General features: G+C 45.8%; 1 protein-coding gene across 13 annotated transcripts in view; it reads right to left on the reverse strand.

Annotated features, from left to right (window-relative positions):
• Positions 1 to 24,814, reverse strand: part of LPIN1 (lipin 1) — a 116,916-nt gene that overhangs the window by 37,447 nt on the left and 54,655 nt on the right. For 5 of the 13 annotated variants that reach the window (XM_055377513.2, XM_055377518.2, XM_055377515.2 and 2 more), the window contains 10 exons: positions 22,732 to 22,827; positions 18,209 to 18,516; positions 16,149 to 16,274; positions 13,659 to 13,766; positions 10,211 to 10,337; positions 7,349 to 7,655; positions 5,939 to 6,032; positions 4,777 to 4,967; positions 2,682 to 2,775; positions 1,414 to 1,483 (listed from right to left, as the gene is read on the reverse strand). In XM_055377513.2, coding sequence (XP_055233488.2) covers positions 1,414 to 1,483; positions 2,682 to 2,775; positions 4,777 to 4,967; positions 5,939 to 6,032; positions 7,349 to 7,655; positions 10,211 to 10,337; positions 13,659 to 13,766; positions 16,149 to 16,274; positions 18,209 to 18,516; positions 22,732 to 22,827 — 1,521 coding nt within the window. The remainder of the gene's footprint in view (positions 1 to 1,413; positions 1,484 to 2,681; positions 2,776 to 4,776; positions 4,968 to 5,938; positions 6,033 to 7,348; positions 7,656 to 10,210; positions 10,338 to 13,658; positions 13,767 to 16,148; positions 16,275 to 18,208; positions 18,517 to 22,731; positions 22,828 to 24,814) is intronic. The other 8 variants (XM_063696057.1, XM_019021406.4, XM_031007981.3 and 5 more) reach the window with 2 other exon arrangements.

The raw sequence follows: 24,814 nt of genomic DNA on the forward strand, positions 1-24,814 counted from the left end.
GTAGAAAGATTTAGCATGCATATCACAAGGACTAATTTCTTTTAAGTTTCAGAGCCCATGTGGATTTCTTCTTCAGTGAATAAATAAATCCTTTAGCTATATTGCTATTGCAATGGCCTTTTTTCTTACGGATTTGTAAGTGTTGAGAACGGTGACATAAAAATGTGTCCCAGGCCATGGATACCATGGCAGGGACAAAATAAAAACCACTCTGGAGAACATGCCCTCAGCCCAGTCCACAAAGATAATCAGATAAAGCACCACCCAGGATGAGATTGCAGTCCTCAAAACACAACACATGCACACACACACACGCGCGCACACACACGTGCACATCCACACATGCACGCACACATGCACACATGTGCACATCCACACATACATGCACAAGTGCACACACGTGCACATCCACACATATACACATGCACATACACACATGCACACACATAAGGCACACACCTGCACAAGCATGCACACATACCCACATGCACACACATACATGTGCACACACACGCATGCAAATGCATACACATGCACATATGCACATATGCACATGAGCACACACTGACACACAGGCACAGGCACACACACACACATACACAAACCCAGGAAGGAGCAAGCCTAGACTCAACAAGGTCCGATTAGACCTTCAAGAATCTCAAGTGTTAGAACTGGCTGACCAACTGCAACATCCTAAACCATAGAAAAGCTTGCTAAGCGCACAAAGGATACAAACAAGCCGAAGGCAGTCTCTGCAGCAAAGAACGTATAATCTAGCAGGAAGATCTATCATTGAAAAAATTAACAACTCCAGGCTGACTGTCTAGTTAATTGTTTGGGGTAGGATGAGAACACTGCAGACTGGCAGGTGGCGTGACCGCCCTCCTAACTCCTCCCTACGGCCACTTACCTACTCTCCCCTGCAGACTGGGAGCTGTCCAGGCCCTGTACTGGCTCTGGCCTCAGAGAATCAGGCATGAGGCTGGCTTCCTGGCTGAGCAGCACTTGACACTGACACTTGACACTTGACACAGGGCACCTGCACCTGACCCTGATGCCTGCTCCACCCTTCCAGGGTGACACTCATCTCCCTTTGTCCTCACTGGGCTCTGAAGTCCTGGCACCTGTCTGCTCAGCCTCCACCTGTACCCCTTGCATGGCAGATATTGAGAAAGGAATCTTTGGTCCGCTCGACCATGATTGGGAGGTTTTGCCTTGATAAGGAAGAGGGGCAACCACGTGCAAGGTGCAAGAGAGAGATCGGAAACTCCTGGCCTGTATCCTCATGAACTTCAAAAGAGCACAGTGGAATTAACTCTGTAGTTTCCAAAATAAAAGTGAAATTCCAACCACCCCAGATTAAGCTACCCATCATTTCTAGCATCCCCCTTTCTTTCTCATGTTAAAGCTCACCTTTGGCAAAGGTTTCTGGAAGGCCTGCATTGCCAGGAGGAGGGGTGCTGCTGTTGTCCAGTTATAATATCTAACACAAAACAATGAAATATATGTCAAAAAACCGAGGCTCAGACTGAAAACCTTTCCAATGTCATATAAAGTAGTCAAGGAAAGCTCGGGACTCCAGCGAAGTCCTTAAAGAGCTCAATACTCTTGCTAGCCCCCAGCCCTCCCCCATATCACCCCTAGGCAGAGGCTCCCCCCCACCTCACCCCAGCGGCCAGTTGAGGGCCCAGCAGCAGCCGTGCCAGCAGGGCAGACAGTTGGACATGCCAGCAGCCCAAATCCCACTGTACAGCTGCTGCACCAAACCACGACGTGCTTGGGGTATTTCTTGCCACGTGTCAAGTTAAAGGCAACTAGGTGTAAAACATCCATGGCTTAAGGGAGAAAAGCTTGCTAACAGTCTGCAAAAATACCTGTATATCCCTTGCCCTCAGATAGTGAAGTTTTTTTCTTTTTTTTTTTTTTTTTGAAACAGAGTCTCGCTCTTTCACCCAGGCTGGACTGCAGTGGCGCTATCTCGGCTCACTGCAACCTCCGCCTCCCAGGTTCACGCCATTCTCCCGCCTCATCCTCCCGAGTAGCTGGAACTACAGGCGCCCGCCACCGCGCCCAGCTAATTTTTTGTATTTTTAGTAGAGACGGGGTTTCACCGTGTTAGCCAGGATGGTCTCGATCTCCTGACCTCATGATCCGCCTGCCTTGGCCTCCCAAAGTGCTGAGCTTACAGGCGCCAGCCACTGCGCCCAGCCGATAATGAAGTTTTTCAAAACGGTAGAGATGTAGGCTACTCTGATATACCCATGTACTGCAGAGTGTGACTATTCACAGTCAATAAGAACATCGAGCTGGGTGTAGTGGCTGAAATCCCAGCACTTTGCGAGGCCAAGGTGGGAAGATCTCTTAAGCCCACAAGTTCAAGGCTACAGTGAGCTACAACTGCACCACTGCACTCCAGCCTGGGAGACAGAGCTACACCTTGTCGCAAAAAAAAAAAAGAAAAGAAAAGAAAACTCACAAGACTGAGAGCTATCTGAACCTATCAGCTATAATGCCAATTCTATTGGCATGGAACTCTGACCACAGCGAAGACAATGCAATCATGCAATGTAGCAAAGTCTTTATTTTATATATTTCTAAGGCTTAATGTCTAGGTCTATTTGAAAACATGAAACAGAAACAGTATCATGCTACTGCCAAAGTGACTTTCAAGAGGTACTTACTTACTCCCAATCTTTACCACGAGATTGGGGTCATCGATAATAGCAGGGTTGTCCACAAACTGTTGATATGACACAGCTTGCTCCAGGAATGCATCTGTGACAGCAATTGCAGAGGATCAGGGAAAAAGAAAAAGAAAATTCAGTTCGAAATTAGGCCTACCTTTCATTTGCTCACTCACAAGTGTTTTCTGAGAGTTTGTGCATTCCAACGGTGCAGACAGTCCTATAAAATGTATTTGTAAAGGCCGCACCATTTTACCTGGAAGGCGGCGTCTGCGCAGCAATGCAGGGAGGCCAGGGCAAGGCTGAGGATGTTGGGGGACGTGAACCTTAGTTGAGGCACATACGTTCACACAGGGAGTAGGGGTGAAAACAGCACACACGTGCATCTGCACAGGCAGAGTCATGGCTACGCACGGCGCAGAAGCCAGGCTCCCTCGGCTGAAGTCACGATTACTGGGGTGACCCTGGGCAAGCGGTTCACCTCCCAGGCCCCAGTTCCCTCCTCTAGCATGGGGATAATAACCACATCTGCTTCCTAGGGTGGTCATGGGGACTGATAATGTAAATAGAAAGCACAGGGCCCTTTCAAAAATGGGGCTGCCTCCACCACAATCAGAAGCAGGCAGGGCACTGTTCTCATCATGGTGGGGCAGCCTCACCAGGATCAGAGCAAAGGAGAAGGTGGCAGGGTCAGGAGGCCCAGACCTCAGCCCCGGACCCTCAGTTCTTTGACGGGCTCTGGCAGCTGGGCTGTACCCTAAGCTTTGACCGCAGTTCTGACCATCTCCCTGGCCCAGAGCCACGCCCACTCCTTCCCCAGGAGCTCCTATTTACCCTGAACCGAACCGAAACCCAGCAGACATCAGACCCTGAGAATCTCCTCTGTCCAGGAAGAGTCCCTAGGTCTTGATGCCAGCCTGACTGGCTTCAACATGCACCCTCAGAGCCCTAATCAGGACCTCCGGGGACTCTCCTGGGGTCTCCTGACTGTGACGATCTGGCCTCACCTGTAAGGACTGGACAGCTGCAGATCCCGGCCCCATGAGATAACACTCAGATAACGGTGCCCAGCCTTGTCAGTGCTGCCACCCACCCCCACCAGCTCATGTATATCAGGGAGGGAACGCCCAGGGGACTCCTCACGCCAGTGTCCAGAGAGCCCCCATGACTTCAGAAACACAGTGAGGCGGGGTATTAATGTGTGGCCCTAGGAAAACTGAGTGAATGAATGGAGCCGGCGGGACCCAGCACACAATCTTGTTTCCGCTCTCAAAGGACTGGCTGGCACGGGCGTGAGAACAAAAAGGTCTCAATCTTTGTGGAAGAAAAAATTCCCAAAGCCTTGAAGGGACCAGGGTGGAGGCAGGAGTCTCACATGGCAGCCCTGGGTGGAAGGGGAGATGGGGGTGGCTCCTGAGAGGTAGAGGGAAGAAGTACACAGCCTCGGCCCCTTCCCTGCTAGAATACCTTCCAGCTACCACGAGGGGATGGAAAAGAGGCAGTGGTGAGAGAGGGGGCGGGAGGGGTACAGGGCCACTGTGTCCAGTCCCCAGCTGATAACTGCTGACTGCACCCACTGGGGGGCTTGGGCACACCCTGCCATGGAACTGTCAGGAGGCCCTGGGAGTGCATTGCTACGAATGTGGCAGGTGCTGTGAATGAATCACCTAAGCCTACCCGATTAACGCCCTTTGAATCCAGCTGGGAAAAGTTCCCAGCCCTCCTCCGACAAACTCAGACCTCCCTGTTCCAAGGCGCCGGCGCACGTCTCTCTCGCTGCCGACACCCTCTAATTTAATTAGACTGACACCCCCTCTAGCCTGCAGGCCTCTGGAGGCCATCTCTGCAGTGCTAGCCTGGGGCACAGGAGACACACAACGATGGCCCGAGCCGTGTGTGACCCACAGAACTCTGAGGCCGACTAACTGCAAGCCAGAAACAACGGGATTATGAGTTCGGTGCTATCATCTGTGCTATCATTAACCTCAACCAAGGGAAAAGCTGCCTTGACACGCACTCCTTGGAGAAGCCTAAGCCTCTGCGCCTTCTGACCGGCGGCCACCAGAGGGCGCCCGCGCGAGGCCCGCGGTACCTTTCGTGATCTCCCGGTGGTCGCTGAGGCCCCCGCAGAGGGAGATGGCGATGGAAGGGAGGTCCCTCAGCCCGTCCGAGGTGCTCTCCACGCCACTGTCCACGCCCGAGCTGCCCACCGACTGCGGGGACTGGTTGGCTGACCGGGCTCCGTTGTCGATTGCATGTTTTGCGAGTCCGGAAGGATCTCCGCTGGAAGGAGGAAAAGCGGCAGAGACCGGCTGAGGACTGTCCCAGTCCAGGGTCCTACATCGCCATCCAGTGATGCTCTGGCACGCGGCCACCCTCAGAGCCGCAGACGGCTGCATCTCAGCACAGATGTTTATTAAAGCACCACGACAAGGAAAGAGACATTAAACGCCTTAGCTTAGGAAAGAAAACCATTACTTCTCAGCTGGCTGCATCTCCCTGTATCCCCCTAAAATATACTGAAGAAGAAGCAAGCTGTCCTCCCTGTTCCCTGCCCTTCCCCTCCAGGCGCCAGCCCTGCCCTAGATCGCAGGGGGACTGAGGGTGGGTCCCCAGGATCACGGGAGACCCTCCTGGGGGAAGAAAGGGCTGCACAGCTGCCACTTACTGGGCTGTGGACCACGACCACCGTGGACAACATGACCTCAGGCTTTGCAGGGAGGGCAGCCTGGTGCTGTGCCCCTGTCCAGAGGTGGGGACGCCGCCCAGTACCCACACCCTTATGTCCATAGACAGAGCAGGCGCATTTCACAAGGCAATGGGAGCCTCCCACTGCCTCTCTCTCACACACTTTTTTTTTTTTTTTTTTTTTTGAGATGGAGTCTCACTCTGTGGCCCCGGCTGGTGTGCAGTGGCATGATCTCGGCTCAATGCAACCTCCGCCTCCTGGGTTCAAGCAATTCTCCTGCCTCAGCCTCCCGAGTAGCTGGGATTACAGGTGTGTGCCAGCACGTGCAGCCAATTTTGGCATTTTCAGTAGAACGAGGATTCACCATGTTGGCCAGGGTGGTCTTGAACTCCTGACCTCAAGTGATCTGCCCATCTCAGCCTCCCAAAGTGCTGGGATTACAGGCGTGAGCCACCGCGCCCAGCTGTCTTGCACACTTTCTAATCAAACATAAGGGAAAACTGGTCTCACACAGGATGATATTCAGATTATAGGAAATGATGTGAGGAATTAAGAGGAATTTTACTTTTTGGGAAAATACAGGGCCGCCACTTCAGGATCCATGTCTGTGAGGTCATCCAAGTAGACGCCGTCAGCACCAAGATGTCGGCTTCGTTTATCTAAAAGGGCAAATGGCTCAAGTCAGAAAACCACTCTTCTAGAAATGAGCTCATGGCCTTGTATCTATAGAAACAGCATTTAAACACTATGTGCAGATTTGTTCCCAGGTACTCAAACTGTCCAAGAACCACAACAGTTCCAAGTGTGTTCTATTTTGTCTGGTAAAACAGAATGGCAAGAGCTTTTTAGACAAATACTTTGAGGTTTGGGCACGGCACCGTTGAGGGTGAGGTGGTTTTGATGGACTTATTCCATGATGATGCTGGAGAAAGAGTGGATTGAGGTCACACTTGTAGGTACCGAGGCCCCTCGCTGGAGGCCACAGCCTGCACTTTTCCCATTGGAAAATGGTGGGCAGTACAACGTGACCGTAGACCACCAAGGTCCACAAACCAGGGCCGTCATCCACCATCGTGTGGCCTGGATCAAGTTAGTTAACTTGCTGAGCCTCATTCCTCCTCCGTAAAGTGCCTGAAGTGTACTGAGCACTAAACGCATTGAGGCTATTACCATTATTATTACACTTATTATGAAACGATAAAAGCTTTCATTAGGCACTTCCCCATCAATACCCCGAGGCAAAGCATCCCACACTGTGCATTGTCAGACACTGGGCATGATGACTTCAAATGTCCTCTTCTAGCAGAAAATGATGTAATTGGTCCATATAATTCTAGAAAACCACACGAAGCTGCTGGGTGGATGGAGATCAGGCCTGGCATCGTTGATACTAACACACAGCCAGGAGTGCATTAAACCAACACAGAGCGCCCACTGTGTGCCAACCACTACGCCAAGCGCCGAGGAGAGAAAGGCAAGTTAGATAGAAAAGACTCTTGATCTCAGACAGCACATATTCTATGGGGGAGTCAGGCAAAAATAAATCAATAAAATAATGATCATTTGAAATCATGATAAATGGTATGCAGAAATTACAGTGGGTAAGGGGCTGGAAAGCAACGCAGGGCAAGGAGAGAGGTGGCCAGGATTAACCTAATAATCAGCTTTATAAAAGTCACACTTATGGGTCCCATGGTGTGCTGAAAAGGACTTAACTCTCCCAGGTCTCAGCAGGCAGCCTCAGTGTGTAAAATGAAGTTTGCTACATGATCCTCAAGGCCTCCTTCATGTCTGATTTCCTATGACTAAATTCCGATAATTAATATATTCTGCTGAAGAGCTCAGACTGAACATGATCATTGTCATGGTTCACTTTCTACCTCAGTTTCCTTGGAACTTTGGAAAGGACCTGTCATGTGTAGAGTGAGGACAAACTATGAACAGAAAGAGAGCCGGGAAGCCCCAGCCTTGGTACCTTTTTTCCTGGAAGGAGAATCCGTCTTGTTTGCTGTCTGGACTACACTGGCAGAGGGGGGTTTGAGCTCCTCGATCACGGGCAAGAGCGGCGCTGCTGCTCCTAAGGTCTCCAGGTCTTCTTCATTCACAAACTGCATTTCTGTCTGAGGCTTGTTCTGGTCCAAAAGTGCCCCCCCGACCAGAGTTGGCGATTGGTCACTAAAAGTGTCTGAAGATTCGCTGTGAATGGCCTGAAAGTGACTTTTATCACAAATTTTTCTACTGCTCAATGGGCTGGACTCTTTCATCTTGTGTGGAGAAGAAGACTAGAGCAAAGAGGAGAGAGGGACAGAGAGAGAGAGAAGGTCAGCACAAAGGCAACCAGAAAAACTGAGTGACCCAAGGAGAACAAGTAATCAAAAGTAGACAGGGACTTTTAAGCCTCAACAATCACCTGGTGATTTCTATACCTGCCAAAAAGTCCAGAAACCAAGAATATTAGGTCCAAAGCAAATGAACTTTCCTGTAAAACATCAACTGCCAAAGAGAAGTGAGATTAGCAATGCCAACAGGCAGGAGCACCCTAAATGCTGTTAGATTACAAGGCTATTCACACACACTGGGATTCTCAGTGGCCATGAGAATAAATGAATTACCGCTACACCAACAACATGAATGAATCTTGCAAAACCAATCTCTGTTGTTAAGATCAAGTTTCCCCTTGCAGGGAGCAGAGGGGTCAGTCTGAGCAGTGACCGCAGAGAGTGGGGGCTTCCATGCTGCTGGTCATGCTCTGCTTCTCGGTCTGGGTGCACGTTGCACAGATCTGTTCCTGCTGTGAAAATGTATTGAGCTATACATTTACAATGTGTGTATTTCTCTGTATGTATATTTCAATAAAGTTTATTCCCAAAACATGAGTGAATAAGTAAAGATTTGGTGACAGTTGGTTCACATGAGTGACAAATTAGCATTTCTGATTCTACCGCCAGACAGATTTCCAGTTACAGAAAAGATTTATTCAAACAAAAACCAAAATGCAATTCATGGGCTAAAAACAGGGGAGAAAGTATTCACTTCTCTATCTGATCAAACAGCTTCAATTGCAAATGAAAACAATGCTACAGAAAATCTGTGGTTACAACTATTTTGCCAGAAGAAGTGATGGATTTGCACTTCCATGCTGTTTCTCCAGCAACTAACGACATAAACTTGCAAAGAGAGTTGGCTGGGTCAGCACCATAGCTGTGGACAGGTAAATCAGCATTTTCTATGAAATCTAAATATAACCTAGAGAGGAAATGGATCCACAACTTTGGCCTCAACAGACTACTCTCCAAAAAGCTGCCCATCTTGACTCTTTATAAGGGATGTTTTCAATAGTCATTCACTCACTCACTCACTCATTCATTCACATTACAAACATTTATTGGGGATGCAAGAGGCTATAGCATCTTCTAAGGACCTTACAATATTTTTTAAAGCTTGTGATATAATAACATAATTCAAGATGCTTATAATACATTAGCATACCAAATAAAATTTCTTGAAAGAAAAGATTGTGTTCATTTCATGTTTTTAGAAACATATTTGCTGAACCAGTTATGTACCTACATGTAAACCCACTGCATATCCAAGATACGGAAACTGGGGCTCAGCGTGCATGTACCACAGCCAAGGAGAAAGAATGCAAATATTCAGAGGGCCTAAAGGTGCCAGATACTTCACATACCTACATTAGCCCTTCTAACCTCACAACAATTCTGTCATTTTCTCACAGTTTTACAGATGAAGACACTGAGGTTCAGGGAAGTCTACTCATTTGCCCAAGGTCACCTTTTTAGCAAGTGGTGCAGTGAGGACTCAAACCCAGAATAACCTGCTGCCTCCCAGGCCCTCATTCTCTCCGCTACCCTCAGCTGCTTCTCTATTTATTTTGGAGATCTCCATAGGGTCAAATTCAGGGTCCCACCAACAATGAGGGCCCAGAAATACTTACTACTTGATGAATCAAAACCTTAAGGTTTTCTGACTTTGTTTATCTATTAGGCTGAAATCTTTCATTTCTGTTCTATTAGCCTTTCCCTCTCCCAGGGCTCTCCCAGATGTCTCTCTGTGTGAGGGACACAAGAACATGTGGATTCCAGCTCTTACAACTCAGCTTCTTTTTCAATGGGCCAAGAGTCCACAACTCTCTCCCTGTGGCTTTGCTCCAGTCATCACTGACCTAGCAGACTCAAGAGCTGGAAGCTATTTTTGTTTACAGTTTCAAGACAGCAAGATTGTGTGTAAGTTGTATTTCTTTAATTTAATTTGCATTTAGCTGTGATAGAAAATGTAGATCCTGGCTGGGCACGGCAGCTCACGCTTATAATCCCAGCACTTTGGGAGGCAGAGGCAGGCGGGTCACTTGAGGTCAGCAGTTCAAGACCAGCCTGGCCAACACGGTGAAACCCCGTCTCTACTAAAAATACAAAAATTAGTGGGGCGTGGTGGCATGCGCCTGTAATCCCAGCTACTCGGGAGGCTGAAGCAGGAGAATCGCTTGAACCTGGGAGGCAGAGGTTGCAGTGAGCCAAGATAGAGCCATTGCCCTCCAGCCCGGGTGACAGAGTGAGACTCTGTCTCAAGGGAAAAAAAAAAAAGTAAATCCTAAGAGGAATCCCATAGGTTTAAAATCTACAAAAGCAATGAGACCTCTCTATAATGTTAGTAACGTGGAAGAAAGTAATTCCAACATTCAAGGCTAACCCTTAACATATTTTGGTTTACCTCTGGCTCCTGGTAGCTGTGTTTCTTGGCTATGCTATGATACTAATTCCATGTAATTTAAGCTGAGTTAGAAATCTTCGGTCCGTGGCACAATTGAAGAGACTCTCACCTTAGCAGCCTGCGGCAGCTCTCCCCACAGCCAAAGCATTTCTGGGTTCTTCTGCCCTGTCCTGTCCGTGGACTTGCTGACCAATTCTGAATCACTTTTAGGTGTTGAAGGTCGGGAACCGGAAGGACTTAAGGAAAACACAAAGCGAAAATTAAGGTGGGAAAAGAAACTTTTGTAAATGTTTTGGGCCCAGCTCCATGGCTCAAAATAGCCCAGAAAATGCACCCCCAGCTGTCGTTCGCTCTGAGCGGAGCCTCATGACAAGTCCCTCCTCCGGCCACCAGGGGGCAGGGAAGCGCCTCCCATGGAAGGCGCTCCACGTGGGTCGCCCGCCCCACTCTGCCGCCTGGTGCACCGCGGGGGAGAGGAGAAAAAGAAGTGGCCCAGAATACAAAAGAAAGAGATGGAAAGAGAAAGGGAAAAATAGTTTGTTCTCACCTCAAAAAGACCACCCTTCCCCACCCCACTCTGCACTCGCATCTCCTGCAATCTGTTTCCAAATCAAGTTCCTCTGCTGTCAGAGGGCTGCAAAAGGGTCTTGGTTGGCTCGGGCAGGCACTCATTAGAGTCCATATTTTAAATATTTATCATCTGCACTGGCCTGGGAAACAGGGAAATTATATGATGTGCCAATTTACCAAAGATGCTGGATGCCACAAATAAACTCGATAACGTTGGGCAGGAGCCTACAAGTTGAAATTTTCTAAGATCTTATGTCTTCCAGGAATATTTCACAAGGGACTCACCAACTGGCTAAGGCTCGCTCAGTAACCACCTCCATGTTTCCTGAATTTTTACTCTGAAGACCCAAACAAGGTCTTACTTCTGCCCAGCCAAAATAACCATCCAAAAGTCATTAACTTATCCACAAGATCCTCACCATATTCTAAACAACTTAGAGAAATATTATTTACAGCAGCAATTCTTGTAATTATTTATTCCCGCATAATAACATGGTTAATTATTGCTTATTTTCCCACATCATTTCCTCTAGAGGAAGACGGCAGGGTTTTTCAGACAAAGCAGGAAATAAAGCTTTCAGTTTCCCTTGCCGTCTTCTTTCCCAGACCTTATCTATTCTTCGGAAACTGATGCTTCTGGTCTCATTTACCTAGAGTTCAACTCCAATTGAATATAACTTTCCTGTCAATACAAGGTGAGTTCATGATGATACATAACTTGTATCCAACAAACAGGGACCTTGTGGGCTAAACTGATCCTGAATCTCTTTGATCAAGCTGCATACAGCAGCCAGACCAAGTGCCACGTCTCTCGTCTCACACCAAGGGGCAGAGGGTGGTCCCTGTTCCCTTGGTGCCCATGACTCCCAGCCCTTCTAACGACGTGCTGCCACGGGGCAGCCTGCACACTCTCTTTCGCCTGCCTGGGGAGAGGAGGCTCCTGACATCACATTAGGAGAGCTTCTGCAATGGGACACCCTGCTCCCAACAGACACACATTTCTGCCCTTGAGGGAGCAGTCCTATGAGAAGGCACGTGGGGCCCCCACACATGCATGTGGGAGAGGCTCCTGGCCTTTCAACCTCCTTGCTCTTCCAGTTCCACAACTGGACTTCTCCAAAGAGACAACGCTTTGGTGGCACTGAAGCGTCTACAGTCACGTGTTCGGTATCACTGCAATGGAAAAGCGCAGGCTGTGGCCTCCAGCGAGGGGCCTCGGTACCTACAAGTGTGACCTCAATCCACCCTTTCTCCAGCATCATCATGGAATAAGTCCATCAAAACCGGCTTCTCACCCTCAACGGTGCTGTTCCCAAACCTCAAAGTATTTGTCTAAAAAGCTCTTGCCATTCTGTTTTACCAGACAAAATAGAACATATTTGGCTGTAAGTTCTTTGCAGCGATAAATTATCTCACTGTCACTAAATGAAATAAAGTCCTTTAGACAAAGCTTGCTCCGAGCAGGGGTCGGCAAACGTTTTCTGTAAAGAGCCCAGTGGCAGATATCTCGGGCTTTATGGGTTTTACGACGTCTGTCGCAACCACTCGCTGCTGTGGTGGTGTGAAAGCAGCCACAGCCAGTATGTAAACCAACTGCCTATGCCCGGGAAAGTCTGACAGAGGCGGATGGTGGACCGGATTTGACCCATGGGCCGTGGTTTACCAACCTCTGCTCTAGAAGAACAAAATGCGGAACACGGTTCTCCTGCAGCAATTCCCAACTCCAGAGTTCCTAACATTCTGGTCCCTTCATAAAAGCCACGAGCCACAAAACCCGCAGAGGCACTCAGGCGTGTAACTCATGCATAAGGAGCCCAGCCCTACGAGAAAGTCTGCTGCAAGTCCCTCCCCGACAGCAAACAGGCCACCACCATAAATGCTGCCCGTTCAGGCCACAGCAACCCTTCTCCAAAGGTCTCGTGCACACAGATGCGCTTTCTGCCGACCGTCACTGAGGGAATTCAGACGGACCAAAGAGGACCCAGGAATGGGGCCCACTGCCAAGTGGGATTTATCAGAAAGATGACTCCAAAGTGCTCCGTCATGAAATGTTATTATTTTAAGATCAAGGGTTGTTCAAAAAAGTAAGCTTACAAGGTCAATGACTGATGTTCATAAACAAGGTATTTATTAGCCTTAAAGTTTTCAGTATTTTTGCCAGTCCCAATAAGGCTAATTAGTTTTAACTATTTACAACTTTGTTTTCCTCATTTTAAACAGACTTTTCTTCTGCAAATGTAGCCTCTGAATGAAGTACATCCTGAGGTCTGGATCTTTAATCAAAAAGAAAAAAAGGTTTTCCACGTACAAATTAATCGTAGCTTCATTTGCTAAGGCTTACAAAGTAAACCATGTAAGTCCACAAAGTAGGTAGGTCAAAACTGAGGGAATGAAGGCAGAAATCTGAGATGACTACATCGAGTGAACACACCAACCTTTGATCCTCAGCCTGAGACCCAGCCCAGGCCATTCTCCAAGATTCTATTCTAGAAGTGCTGCAGAAAGTGTCTGACTCCATTATTCAGACAGCCCAATAAACTACTTAAATGTTTATAATAAATTAAAGTGGTATTCCAAAAATATCTTGTAAACTTATTTGTCAAACAACCCGAGACAGAAAACAGAAGATCATATTCCCAAGCTATATTTCATTATTCTCATTTTCAAAGCACTTCACAGAATTAGGTAAAATTATATGCTTAACCATAATTTCCAGAGAGTCAAATTTAGGAATTAAAAAAAAAAAATCTGATCATCTACAAATGCTTATAACGAAAGGAAAAGAGTAATCTATATACATATTTTTTCATAAGTAATTTGGTTAGTGAAATCGATTTGTAAGAGTTAAATCAAAATTTTCACTTCATATAATCTACAGGTATTTTCTTCATAAGTAATTTGGTTAATGGTAAAATAGACTTATAATAAGAGTTAGATCAAATTTTTCATTATTGAATATATCCCAATGGGGAAAATAACTCCTCTACCTTTCCGAAGGATGGAACAGGGAAGACTGTGGAGGGCAAGAACTAGACAGACCTCCCTCGGCCGCAACTGCAAGATGAGGGGCAGTCCTTTTGCAATCTACCAGGCTACTGGATACCACCACGTGATACACATTAAAAGAAAGACAAAATCAGAAGTCAATTACATCAAGTGAGATTATATAAAGTATATGTAATATACTTTATATAAAGATTATATATAAGATTATATAAACTATATATAATATACTTTAAAGATTATATATAAGATTATATAAAGTATATATAATATACTTTAAAGATTATATAAGATTATATAAAGTATATATACTTTATGTAAAGATTATATATAAGATTATATATAATTACAAAGTATATATACTTTATATAAAGATTATATATAAGATTACGTAAAGTATTTGACTACTCTCAACAACGACATTTTTAAGAAAATAAAGAAACTCAGACATCTGATAATGGCAGAGCACCGGATATTGAAATTGCTAAGAAATCAGCGTGAATTTTCTGAGACACAAAAGCAGGAAACTGCCAAATGACCTATTTCACTTTCTGTTTCACCCATGTGTAGAACTGATCATCTCTGGTCACACTTTCGTGCTTAATCAAACTACATAATCCAAAAATGTGCTCGTGTGTGCTGTCAATTGTCTTTTTACAGAAAATACCTAATTCCAAATGTGGAAATGTAGCTATTTATCCTAATTTGTCATTCCATTTGGTGATGGTCAGAGCTACATAACCTGACTCAGTCATTATGCTGCATTCATGAGGCAAAACATTACAGATGTTTTGAGCATTAAACATGCTCAGAGTTGTGTTTAAAGTGTTTCTTTTAAATCCTTAAAATTAACATACAGTGCTTGAACAGATTTTTTCATCTATTATTGGGTTCTAAATATTCTACATTATTTTCCTCCTAAACCACTATTTTTCCCTCCACTATTTTATCTCCACAGACCTAGAGAAAGAATGAGAATCTAGAAAGGTCTTATATCTGCACTGTCCAATATAATAAGCCACCAGCTACAGGTGGCTCCTGAGCACTTGAAACATGGCTGGTCCAAACTGGGATGTTCTGCACATGTGAAATACATAACGGAGTTTATAAAGACTTGGTATGAAAACAAAAATGTGATGTATCTCATTAATAATTCTTTAAAATTGATTGCTTGTTGAAATGACATTTTGAAAATACTGTGGTCAAATGAAATACAGCTTTAAAATTAATTTCATTTTTTTTTTTTTTTACTTTTTAAAAACAGGGCTACTGGAAATCTTAAAATTACATATGGAGCTAGTTATTACGTTTCTATTGAACAGGGCCAGGCTCTGACGCAGGAAGACCTCCATGCAGGGACTCTGTCACAGGCCTCAGCCTCAGCCTGCTGGACTAACCCGCGACATCAGTATTGGCTGGAAACCAGGCATGGGACATATCTATTTTCTCTCCAACCTCCATGTCAGCACACGCTGGGGACTGCTGCTTGCTAATTCACGAGATTACCCTGATCAAACTGGAACCAGGGGTGGCGTTTTGATAAGACTGGCTTCAGGTAGGAACCCAGAGTTTCTAAGGGCTGGCACACTTCCACCGCGAACCAGAAGTGAATCTAAAGCATGAGGTATACGAATAACCCAAGGATGTCACTGGCATTTAGCTCAGCGTTTCTCAGTCTCTTTTTCATTATCAACACGCCCCGGAGCACTCTGAGAAATTAATAGCCCAACTCCACCCACCATGAGATTTTAATGCTGTGGCCCCTTAGAGACCACAAACCATTATAATGTCTAAGATTTTGTCGCCACCCAAGAATGAATTTTCATCCCAATGGGGGTTATATTATTTCCTGTGTTGAGAACACAGGATTTAGCTCTACCCTCTTCCCCAAGTCCTTTGAAAACTAGCCAGGGGGCTCACTATTCCCAGAGGTTTCACTGATGTAAACATCTCTGGGGTCATCAGGATGGCATCTGCACAGTGAGCAGCTCTAGTTCTCCAAGTTTTCCTCTAGGGCAACTTGTGAGTTCATTTCAGGGAAATAAATATTCTTGAATTCGGCAGAATGGATTAAGTGTGGCGGAGGCACCATTCTAATAGCCCTGAATGACCTCAGCAGCTCCTGAAGCAACGTCTGTTTTTTAATTTTACTTAGGACTAAGTATAAAGAAAGGCTCTGCCACTGTGCTTTCTCCTATTAACAATTAGCATGATGTAATTTACATGTTTTTCCTTTCAAGTTCACCTCCAGGGAGCTAACAGCCATATCTGCAGATGGATTCTGACACCAGATATAAGTGTATGATCTGAACATGTTCTGTGTTTAATCCTAATCTGTACCTCCGACTCTACACCGTGATTTTCCTGGTCCTAATTATTTTCACTTTTCATTTCTATTTCATTCTTTTCTTAGAATTGCTTCCTATCACTGACTTCTAAGCCTCTGCACTGGGCCAGGACAGGGAACAGCTTACCTGGGAGTGGGCGACCACTCTCTATCCGAATTAGGGTATGAGGCTGACTGAGGGTAAATCACAGCCGGGGAGAGGTTTTCCTCAGGAATATCATCTTGGAATGGAGGTATATCATTAGGAAGAGTTCTGGAGGAAAAAAAAAAGATTAAAGTCAAAGAATTCTTAATGATAGATTCATAATCAAGTTCCAATTTTTTCTTGATTAGCTCTAAGTGCTTTGTAATTAACATGATCTCTTTAAACACCCAGATCTGTTCCAGGCAGTGGAGGGGGAAAAAGTGAGATACCGGCATCCATAAACGTGTCTATGTGCTAATGCTTTGGCCGAATTCTAATTGTAAAATGATTTTGTTTCAGCATTTGGACTCAGACACACATGCGGTGATCACACTGCTGGATCCTCCTATCGTGCCACCTCCTGCTATCCTACACAGTCACATTCCAAAAGCCTGGGAGGTACAGTGGCCCCAAACCAGCCCCAGGGTGGTATAAAACCCCTGCCAGGTACAGGCAGAGCTGCTGAATAACTCAATGACCATACGCTGATCACGTTTTGTCTAGCAGAAGAAATAAATGGCATCAACCAAACATGCCTTATGATTACAGAATAACTGCAAATGACCTCGTTTCAGGTATAAGCACACTCACTACTAAATACAATTCACAATTTCAATCATGGAGAGGCCATCTGTCTATATGTTGATGTTACCTGGAACACCTACCACTAAATTTTGTACTTAACAGCCATGCAGAGAAGGCAATTATAAGAAGCCCAATGACCCTGGTTCTAAGCCTGTCACAGGTTAGAGGCTGTAGTTGGGAAAAGCAATATTCGTTGCCAGTTGACATTTATTTTTCACTAAGAAAAAAGATATATTTTATTCCAAATAATGACACAGGAAGATACTCCTGATTCTCCTTATCCCTTCTTTATGTTAACAAAATTATCAAAAATTATACTGAATTATGTAAAAATCTGAAACATCAAATATCCTTCAAAATGAATTTTATCTTTTCAAACTGGCATTTTTCACCAAAATAGTACTACATACAAACAGAATTTCACCACACTGTTAAAAGCAAAGAAAAAGGAAACAAAATTTCCATTAAACTTTGGATCTAAGTCAAAATTAAAAAGGAAAAAGTTGGCTTATAGAGAAAACAGCATTTTCTTAATTCACTTTTAAGCCTGAAATCAGCCCTTTTCTATAAATCAGCCCAGTTGTGCATCGTTGGTGCTCAAATAAGAATAAATAGGTTCCAAGAAAATGGGTTTGGTCATGAACTATTAATTTGCTCAGTTCCTGTTTCTTGACTCCATCCCAGGCTGCTAAAGTGATCAGCCAAGGAGGTTTGGCATCACCAACTGTCTCTTGGCTACAGCACAGCAAATCTTTATACCACTCTAGGATTGGGTCCACATGATTCCAAACTTCAGCCTAAAATAAGGGTCCCCAACCCCTGGGGTCCATGCCCCTGTTAGAAACTGGGCCACATGGCAGGAAGTGAGCAGCGGGCAAGCTGGCAAAGCTTCATCTGTGTTTACAGTCGCTCCCCATCCCTCACATTACCACCTAAGCTCCTCCTCCTGCCAGATGAGTGGCAGCATCAGATTCTCATAGGAGCGCGAACCCTGTTGTGAACTGCACATGTGAGGGATCTGGGCTGCGCACTCCTTATGAGAATCTAATGCCTGATGATCTGTCACCCATCACCCCCAAGATGGGACCGTCTAGTTGCAGGAAAACAAGCTCAGGGCTCCCACTGATTCTACATGATGGTGAGTTGTATAAGTATTTCATTATATATTACAATGTAATAGTAATGGAAATAAAGAGCACAATAAATGTAATATGCTTGAGTCCTCCTAAAACCATCCACCCCTGGTCCATGGAAACACTGTCTTCCACAAAACTGGTCCCTAGTGCCAAAAAGATTGGGGACCACTGGTCTAAAACACATAAAAAATAAGGAATTATGGGGGAAAAGTTCATAAAAATAATCTTGAACAGTTAACTGTCTGATTCTGGCACAGCCCCTCCACCCTGGACAGTTATTACCTGCTGCTCTCCAGCAGCTCCATGGCCTCATCCGAGCTCATCTCGATGGGGAACATGTCCTCATCCTCAGATGTGTTCATGCTGTCATCTCTCTTCAGGCTGTCCAGCTGTGACTTTCTCCTCCTTTTTCTTCTCTTCTTTACTACAGAGCTGCTTGACGGCGTCTCGCTGGGAGCGATCACTTGGGCTGGCGTGCTGGGGTCCAGGCCTCTCATCCTGTCCACAGAGCCCCTTTTCAGCTGGCATTCCATTCTCGAAGCTCCTTCTGACAGGATGGGGGAGGTGGCCAGGTGCATAGGGATAACTTCCTAAGAAAAGAACACATTTTCTAAAAAGAGCCTCGTTAATTCAGGTATAAGAAGCAGGGCCTTGCCAGAGGCCTCCAGGATTCACTTCAGAGGCCAAGCACCTCCTGGGGAGGGCCACAGCAGATGGCCCAGCTAGAGGCCACAGCCATGGTGACCTGGAGATGTGGCTGCCCAATCTGGTAGAAGATCAGAAAGCCAACAATGTATTGAATGCCACTTTGTACTCAATCCTGCATTTATGTAATTTTAACAATGGGAGGTAATTCTCAGTGATCTCAAGCCCCCAAAATTCAACTTTGGCTGAAATATCCAGAGCACAGAGGAAAAAAATGGGCTTTGACTCACCATATTATGCTGGGAATTGGATGCACTCTTGCACTTCCGTGTAGATGTGGGTGTGCATGGGTGGGTGTGAGAGAAAGAGAATGTGTATTGTTTATTTTTTATATGCAATGAATTAAGATAATAACGATCTAAAAACCAAAAACACATAAAACAACCGACAGCCCCGCCCAAGAACCTGCCTGCACCAGGGCCCAAGAAGGGCCCTGAACATCGAGGAAGTAGATACTGATCCTCTCCTTAAAGACAAAAGGAAAAAACACAACCTGTCCATTTAGTAGTTGTTTGTAATGATTCAGCAGTTTTTATAAAACTCTAGTAATCATTTTATTAATGAATGCCTCATTTTGTATGAGAAACTTGTTGACAATAAGAATATACATAAAACAGAGGGGATAAATAAAAGTGTGCTGCTGATCATTCAAGTAGGTTTGGAGAGCATCAGACATGCTGAAATAGAATGTCTACACCTGAGACACACAGCTGAGGCTGGAAGGGAGTGAGAGGTCATCTCACCCGGCTGCTAGACTGGAGCAACTAGAGAAGCAGCACAGATTCTCAGATCAAGAGCAGAGAAGGGCCCTTTGCTGTCCGCGGGCTGGAAGGGAATGGGCAGCCAGGCAGACCTCCACAGGCACATGCAGCACCAAGCAGTGCTGAAGGACACGGGCTCTCCAGCTTCCAGCAGCATCCCAGGGGTCCTAAGAGGCATCTGTATGGAGCTGAACATACTCTGGCCTCCAAGGCCCCACTCCACCCACAGGCAACCTGTCAGGCCAGCAAGACCAGCAAGCAGCCCCCATACAGGTCCCGCTGCACGCTGGCCCAAAATGCTTCCTCAGCTCCGATGGCCAAAAATCTATCTAAAGCGAGGTACAAATAGAAATTAAAAATGCAGGGGCAGCCCCCGCCCGGCCAGCCGCCCCGTCCGGGAGGTGGGGGGCGCCTCCGCCCAGCCGCCGCCACGTCCAGGAGGTGGGGGGCGCCTCTGCCCAGCCGCCCTTCTGGGAAGTGAGGAGCCCCTCTGCCCGGCCACCACCCCGTCTGGGAGGTGTACCCAACAGCTCATTGAGAACGGGCCATGATGACGGTGGCGGTTTTGTCGAATAGAAAAGGGGGAAATGTGGGGAAAAGATAGAGAAATCAGATTGTTGCTGTGTCTGTGTAGAAAGAAGTAGACATAGGCGACTCCATTTTGTTCTATACTAAGAAAAATTCTTCTGCCTTGGGATCCTGTTGATCTATGACCTTACCCCCAACCCAGTGCTCTCTGAAACATGTGCTGTGTCCACTCAGGGTTAAATGGATTAAGGGCGGTGCAAGATGTGCTTTGTTAAACAGATGCTTGAAGGCAGCATGCTCATTAAGAGTCATCACCACTCCCTAATCTCAAGTACCCAGGGACACAAACACTGCGGTAGGCCGCAGGGTCCTCTGCCTAGGAAAACCAGAGACCTTTGTTCACTTGTTTATCTGCTGACCTTCCCTCCACTATTGTCCTATGACCCTGCCAAATCCCCCTCTGCGAGAAACACCCAAGAATGATCAATAAAAAAAAAAAAAGAAAAGAAAAAAAAAAGAAATCAAAAATGCAGGTGTCCACATGCAGTGCAAAGAGTTTCTGTCAAAGGCCATTAGGAACCGATTAGTATTTTTGGAGTCTTCCCATCTAAGAGAAGTGAAGAGCAGGTATGCAGGGATCCCCAGTATCAACAGGGTTGCTCCAGAACATGGAAGGGGAGATGCTGGGTCCTCCCCAGGCACCACCATTCTGGGCGGGCAGGATGGAGGCAGTGCCTGGGACTGTTCTGTCCTGAAGCTGCAATTATGGACACTTGCTTTAAAACCTGGAGCTATAGAGAACCGTTCCTTTTTAGTTATAAGCTGTCTTCCTGCAAAGGAACTAGTTCAAGTCGATTTCATTCAGCAATCCCTACATCAGACCCCTTTAAGGTGCTTCATCTGTGAACAAAAGAGTTAAAGAAGTGGTTTGTCTTAGTAGAAAACATAACCATAAATCATGACCTTGGATTTGGCAAAGGACTCTTTATGCATATGACACCAAAAGCATGCACAACAAAAGAAAAAACAGAATACATTAAAAAGGTAAACACAAACTTTAAAAAAAAAAGAAATTAGACTTCATTAGAACTAAAAACTATTGTGCTGCAAAGAACACCATCAAGAAAGTGAAAAGAGAACCCACCCAATGGGAGAAAATATTTACTAATCATATACCCGATAAGGGACTTGTATCTAGAATATATAATGAAGGCATACAAGGCAGTAGTAAAAAAGAAAAACAACACACACACACACACACACACACACACACACACAAACTAGCAAAGGATCTGAATAGACATTTCTCCAAAGATTCAGAAATGGCCAATAAGCACATAAAAAGATGTCAGATACCGCTCGCTGGTTATTAGGAAAATGCAAATCATAACCATAAAGAGATACCACTTCACACCCACTAGAATGACTAGAATCACAAAATCAGAAAAGTATTGGCAAAGATGTAGACAAATCAGAACTCTTTGTGCACTGCTGGCAGGAATATAAAATGGAACAGCTGCTTTGTAACACAGTCTGGCAGTTCCTCAAATGTTAAATGTAAAGTTACCACATGGCCCAGCAATGCCATTCCTAGGTATGTAACCAAGAAAAATCAAACACACGTGTTCACACAAAAACTTGTATACAAATGTTCACAGCCGTGTTGTTTACAATGGCTACAAGGTGGAAACAACCCAAGTTGGGTTTTTTTGTTTTTTTGTTTGTTTGTTTTTTGAGACAGAGTCTCGCTCTGCCACCCAGGCTGGAGTGCAGTGGCACGATCTCGGCTCACTGCAAGCTCCGCCTCCCGGGTTCACACCATTCTCCTGCCTCAGTCTCCCGAGTAGCTGGGACTACAGGCGCCCGCCACCACGCCCAGCTAATTTTTTGTATTTTTAGTAGGGATGGGGTTTCACCGTCTTAGCCAGGATGGTCTCTATCTCCTGACCTCGTGATCCGCCCACCTCGACCTCCCAAAGTGCTGGGATTACAGGCGTGAGCCACCATGCCCGGCCCCAAGTTGTTTGTAATGATGAATGGAACAGATGAATGGACATGGTCTACAGATACAATGGAATACTATTCGGCCATAAAAAGGAATAAAATATTGATACATACTAAAACCTGGATGAACCTTGAAACATTAGTCAAAAAAAAACAGGCACAAAAGACCAGATACTGTAATTCCATTCAAAAGTTCAGAATAAGGAAATCTATAGAGATAGGAAGATTAGTGGTAACTTAGGGCTCAGCAGTTGGAAGGTAGAGTATAGGGGAGGCGATACCTAAAGGGTAGGTGTTTCTTTTGGGGGTGATGAAAAGGTTCTAAATTTGACTGTGGTGATAGTTGCACCTATCTGTAAATATACTAAAACCACTACGTGTACACTTGAAATGGGTAAATTGTGTATATGTGATGTATATCTCAATAAAGCTTTTAAAATATTTTTTTAAACTAATTCAGCCACTCACTAAATAAAAGAACACTGGGCATTTGAGATTTGACACACCGATGTAATCTATACACCTCTGACAGTGGTTCAGGCCCATGTGTGAAGTCCATCCCTCTGTCTCCTGGGAAGCAGTCAGCAAACTGAAGCCATCCAGGAGAGCTGAGTCTGTGTGGACTCAGCACACCCCTAGGCCGTCTGGCTCAAATCCCCCACACAGATCAACGCCCACTTTTCTCTGCCCCATCGTCCACACAGCCAGGGCCGGTATTACTTTGCACAAACTTCTGCCATGTTTCCAGATAACCATTACTCAAAGCTCAAAACTAGGAAGTAACCCTGACCACCCAGGCTTCCTTACCTGATCATTATCTGTTTCTTGAACAAAAAATGCTTCTCCATTATCTCCCAATTTCATATGCAAATCCACAGATTCCCCATTGATTTCTATGTCAACCTGAAGGGAAAACATGGTTAAGAAAAGAATGAGCTGCCTTCACCAGAAGAGGAGACCTCATGGGGACGGCCAAGTCTCCACAGATACGCTATCATCGCATACACCCTGAAGTGCCACACAACTCCCCGTCTCAGTCAGGCAGTCCCATCCAAGGGAACTGTCACTTGAGGACTGGAGGAGTTCTGAGTTCAGGAGGGCAGGCCCCTGACCAGGAAAGATGGAACCCAAAACAGTAGGTTGGTGCAAAAATAACTGCAGTTTTGGCCATTATTATAATTATTAAAAATAATGGCAAAAACTGCAATTATTTTTGCAGCAAGCTAATAGAAAGATTCCTCCGAGACCACCTGGTCTAGCTCCTCCTTTTTTGGCTGAGGAGCTGAGGCCAGACAAGAGGAGTAACCAGCCCAGGGTCACATGGCTGGTGAGAGTTCAAGCTGCAATCAACGCTTCCCCAGCCCCAGACATTAGAAATTACACCCTGGAAAACTCATCAACTATTGGCTGGGATCCTTCACACATACTCAAGGAAGAGCTTCCTCTTGAACTTAACTCAAAGGACCAATCAGGAGACATCATCCCAAAATCCACATTAGGTGGGGGCATGAAATGTCTATTTGCAAGGATTTGTTTCTTTCCATTTGTGTGGCAGATTGTCTTCTAAAACTAGCCACATCAATATCCTGGTCCTACCTGCTCTTCCAGAACCTTCGCCACTCCTGAAAATAAACTAGAAATAAAATTCTAAGCTCGCAACTGACTGAACGGACCCCCTCTGGGACAAGGAGATGCCAGAGAAACCTTGAGAACTGAGTTCCAGGCCATGATGGAATGGGAGATAGGACAGGCTTCCTCATACCCCACCTCAGTAACCGCCATGACGCTTTCCTCCCTAAGGGCCAAACAGAAACCAGCCCTTTCAAAAGACTGCGCACTGGTATCAACAAAAGAAGCTGCTCTGCATTTTTTTTTTTTTTTTTTTTTTTTTTTGCCTGATAAGAGCCCAGGAACTGGTCCTGGCCCATCTAAGGAGAATGTGCCCTGAGGGTTTTCCCTTCCTCTGCTCCACCCTTTGATGTTAGACACCAGAAAACTCCACCCTTGGCTGGTGCTGGTGCCATCACGTTTTGAACATGGGTCTCATGGACAGGCAGAAGCTCAGTTGCACGTGTGCATGTTTTCCTCTCCTGAACACTCATGACCTCTCCTGTGGCTTATTAAATATGTAGATTCTGTGACCCCAGACAGCATAAATCCCTGGTCTCTTTGCCCCTTCCTCAAAGTGTCTGTTTCTGCTTCTGGCAGAAGGCTACACTTCCCAGCCTGACAGAATTGGCCACCCTACAGGCAGCAACTTAGTTCTCCTCTCCAAATTTATGAACTTTATCCTTCTTCCATTGACACCACCAAGAAAAGCCTATTTCTCCTCCCCTTGAGCCCAGGCAGGCTTGTGATGGCCCCAACCAGTAGAGCACAGCAGAGGTGACGCCACGTGGCTTGCAAGGCTAGGCCATAAGATCCAGCATCTGCCTGTCTTCCTCCCTCTCAAGATGCTCACCTCACCACTGCCACTGTGTTGTGGGGTGCCCTGGCCACATGGAGAGGCCATGGGTAGTTGGTATGACCAAAGCCTCAGCGAAGAGCCCAGCCAAGAGCCAGAATCAACCACCAGTCACAAAGAGCGTGAGTGTTCAGATTATTCCAGCCCTCAGCCTTTGAGCTTTCCAGCTGAGGCCCCAGAGAGCAGAGACAAACCACCCCACTGTGCTCTGCCTGAATTCCTGACCCACAGATACAGGAGCTTAATAAACAGTGGTGTGTGCCACGGCACTTTAATTTACACAGCCATACTAACTAGAATAATTTCAATTATTCACTGTCAGTTCCGTGACTGGCCATTTCCAACAGAGACCTAAAACTCTGGGTCTGAGAGTTCAAGACAGGTGGCATCATCAGAGTACAAGGGCATTCTCTAAGGAGAGCCGGT

Source organism: Gorilla gorilla, chromosome 12, assembly GCF_029281585.2.
Source record: "Gorilla gorilla gorilla isolate KB3781 chromosome 12, NHGRI_mGorGor1-v2.1_pri, whole genome shotgun sequence".
Lineage (NCBI taxonomy): Eukaryota > Metazoa > Chordata > Mammalia > Primates > Hominidae > Gorilla > Gorilla gorilla.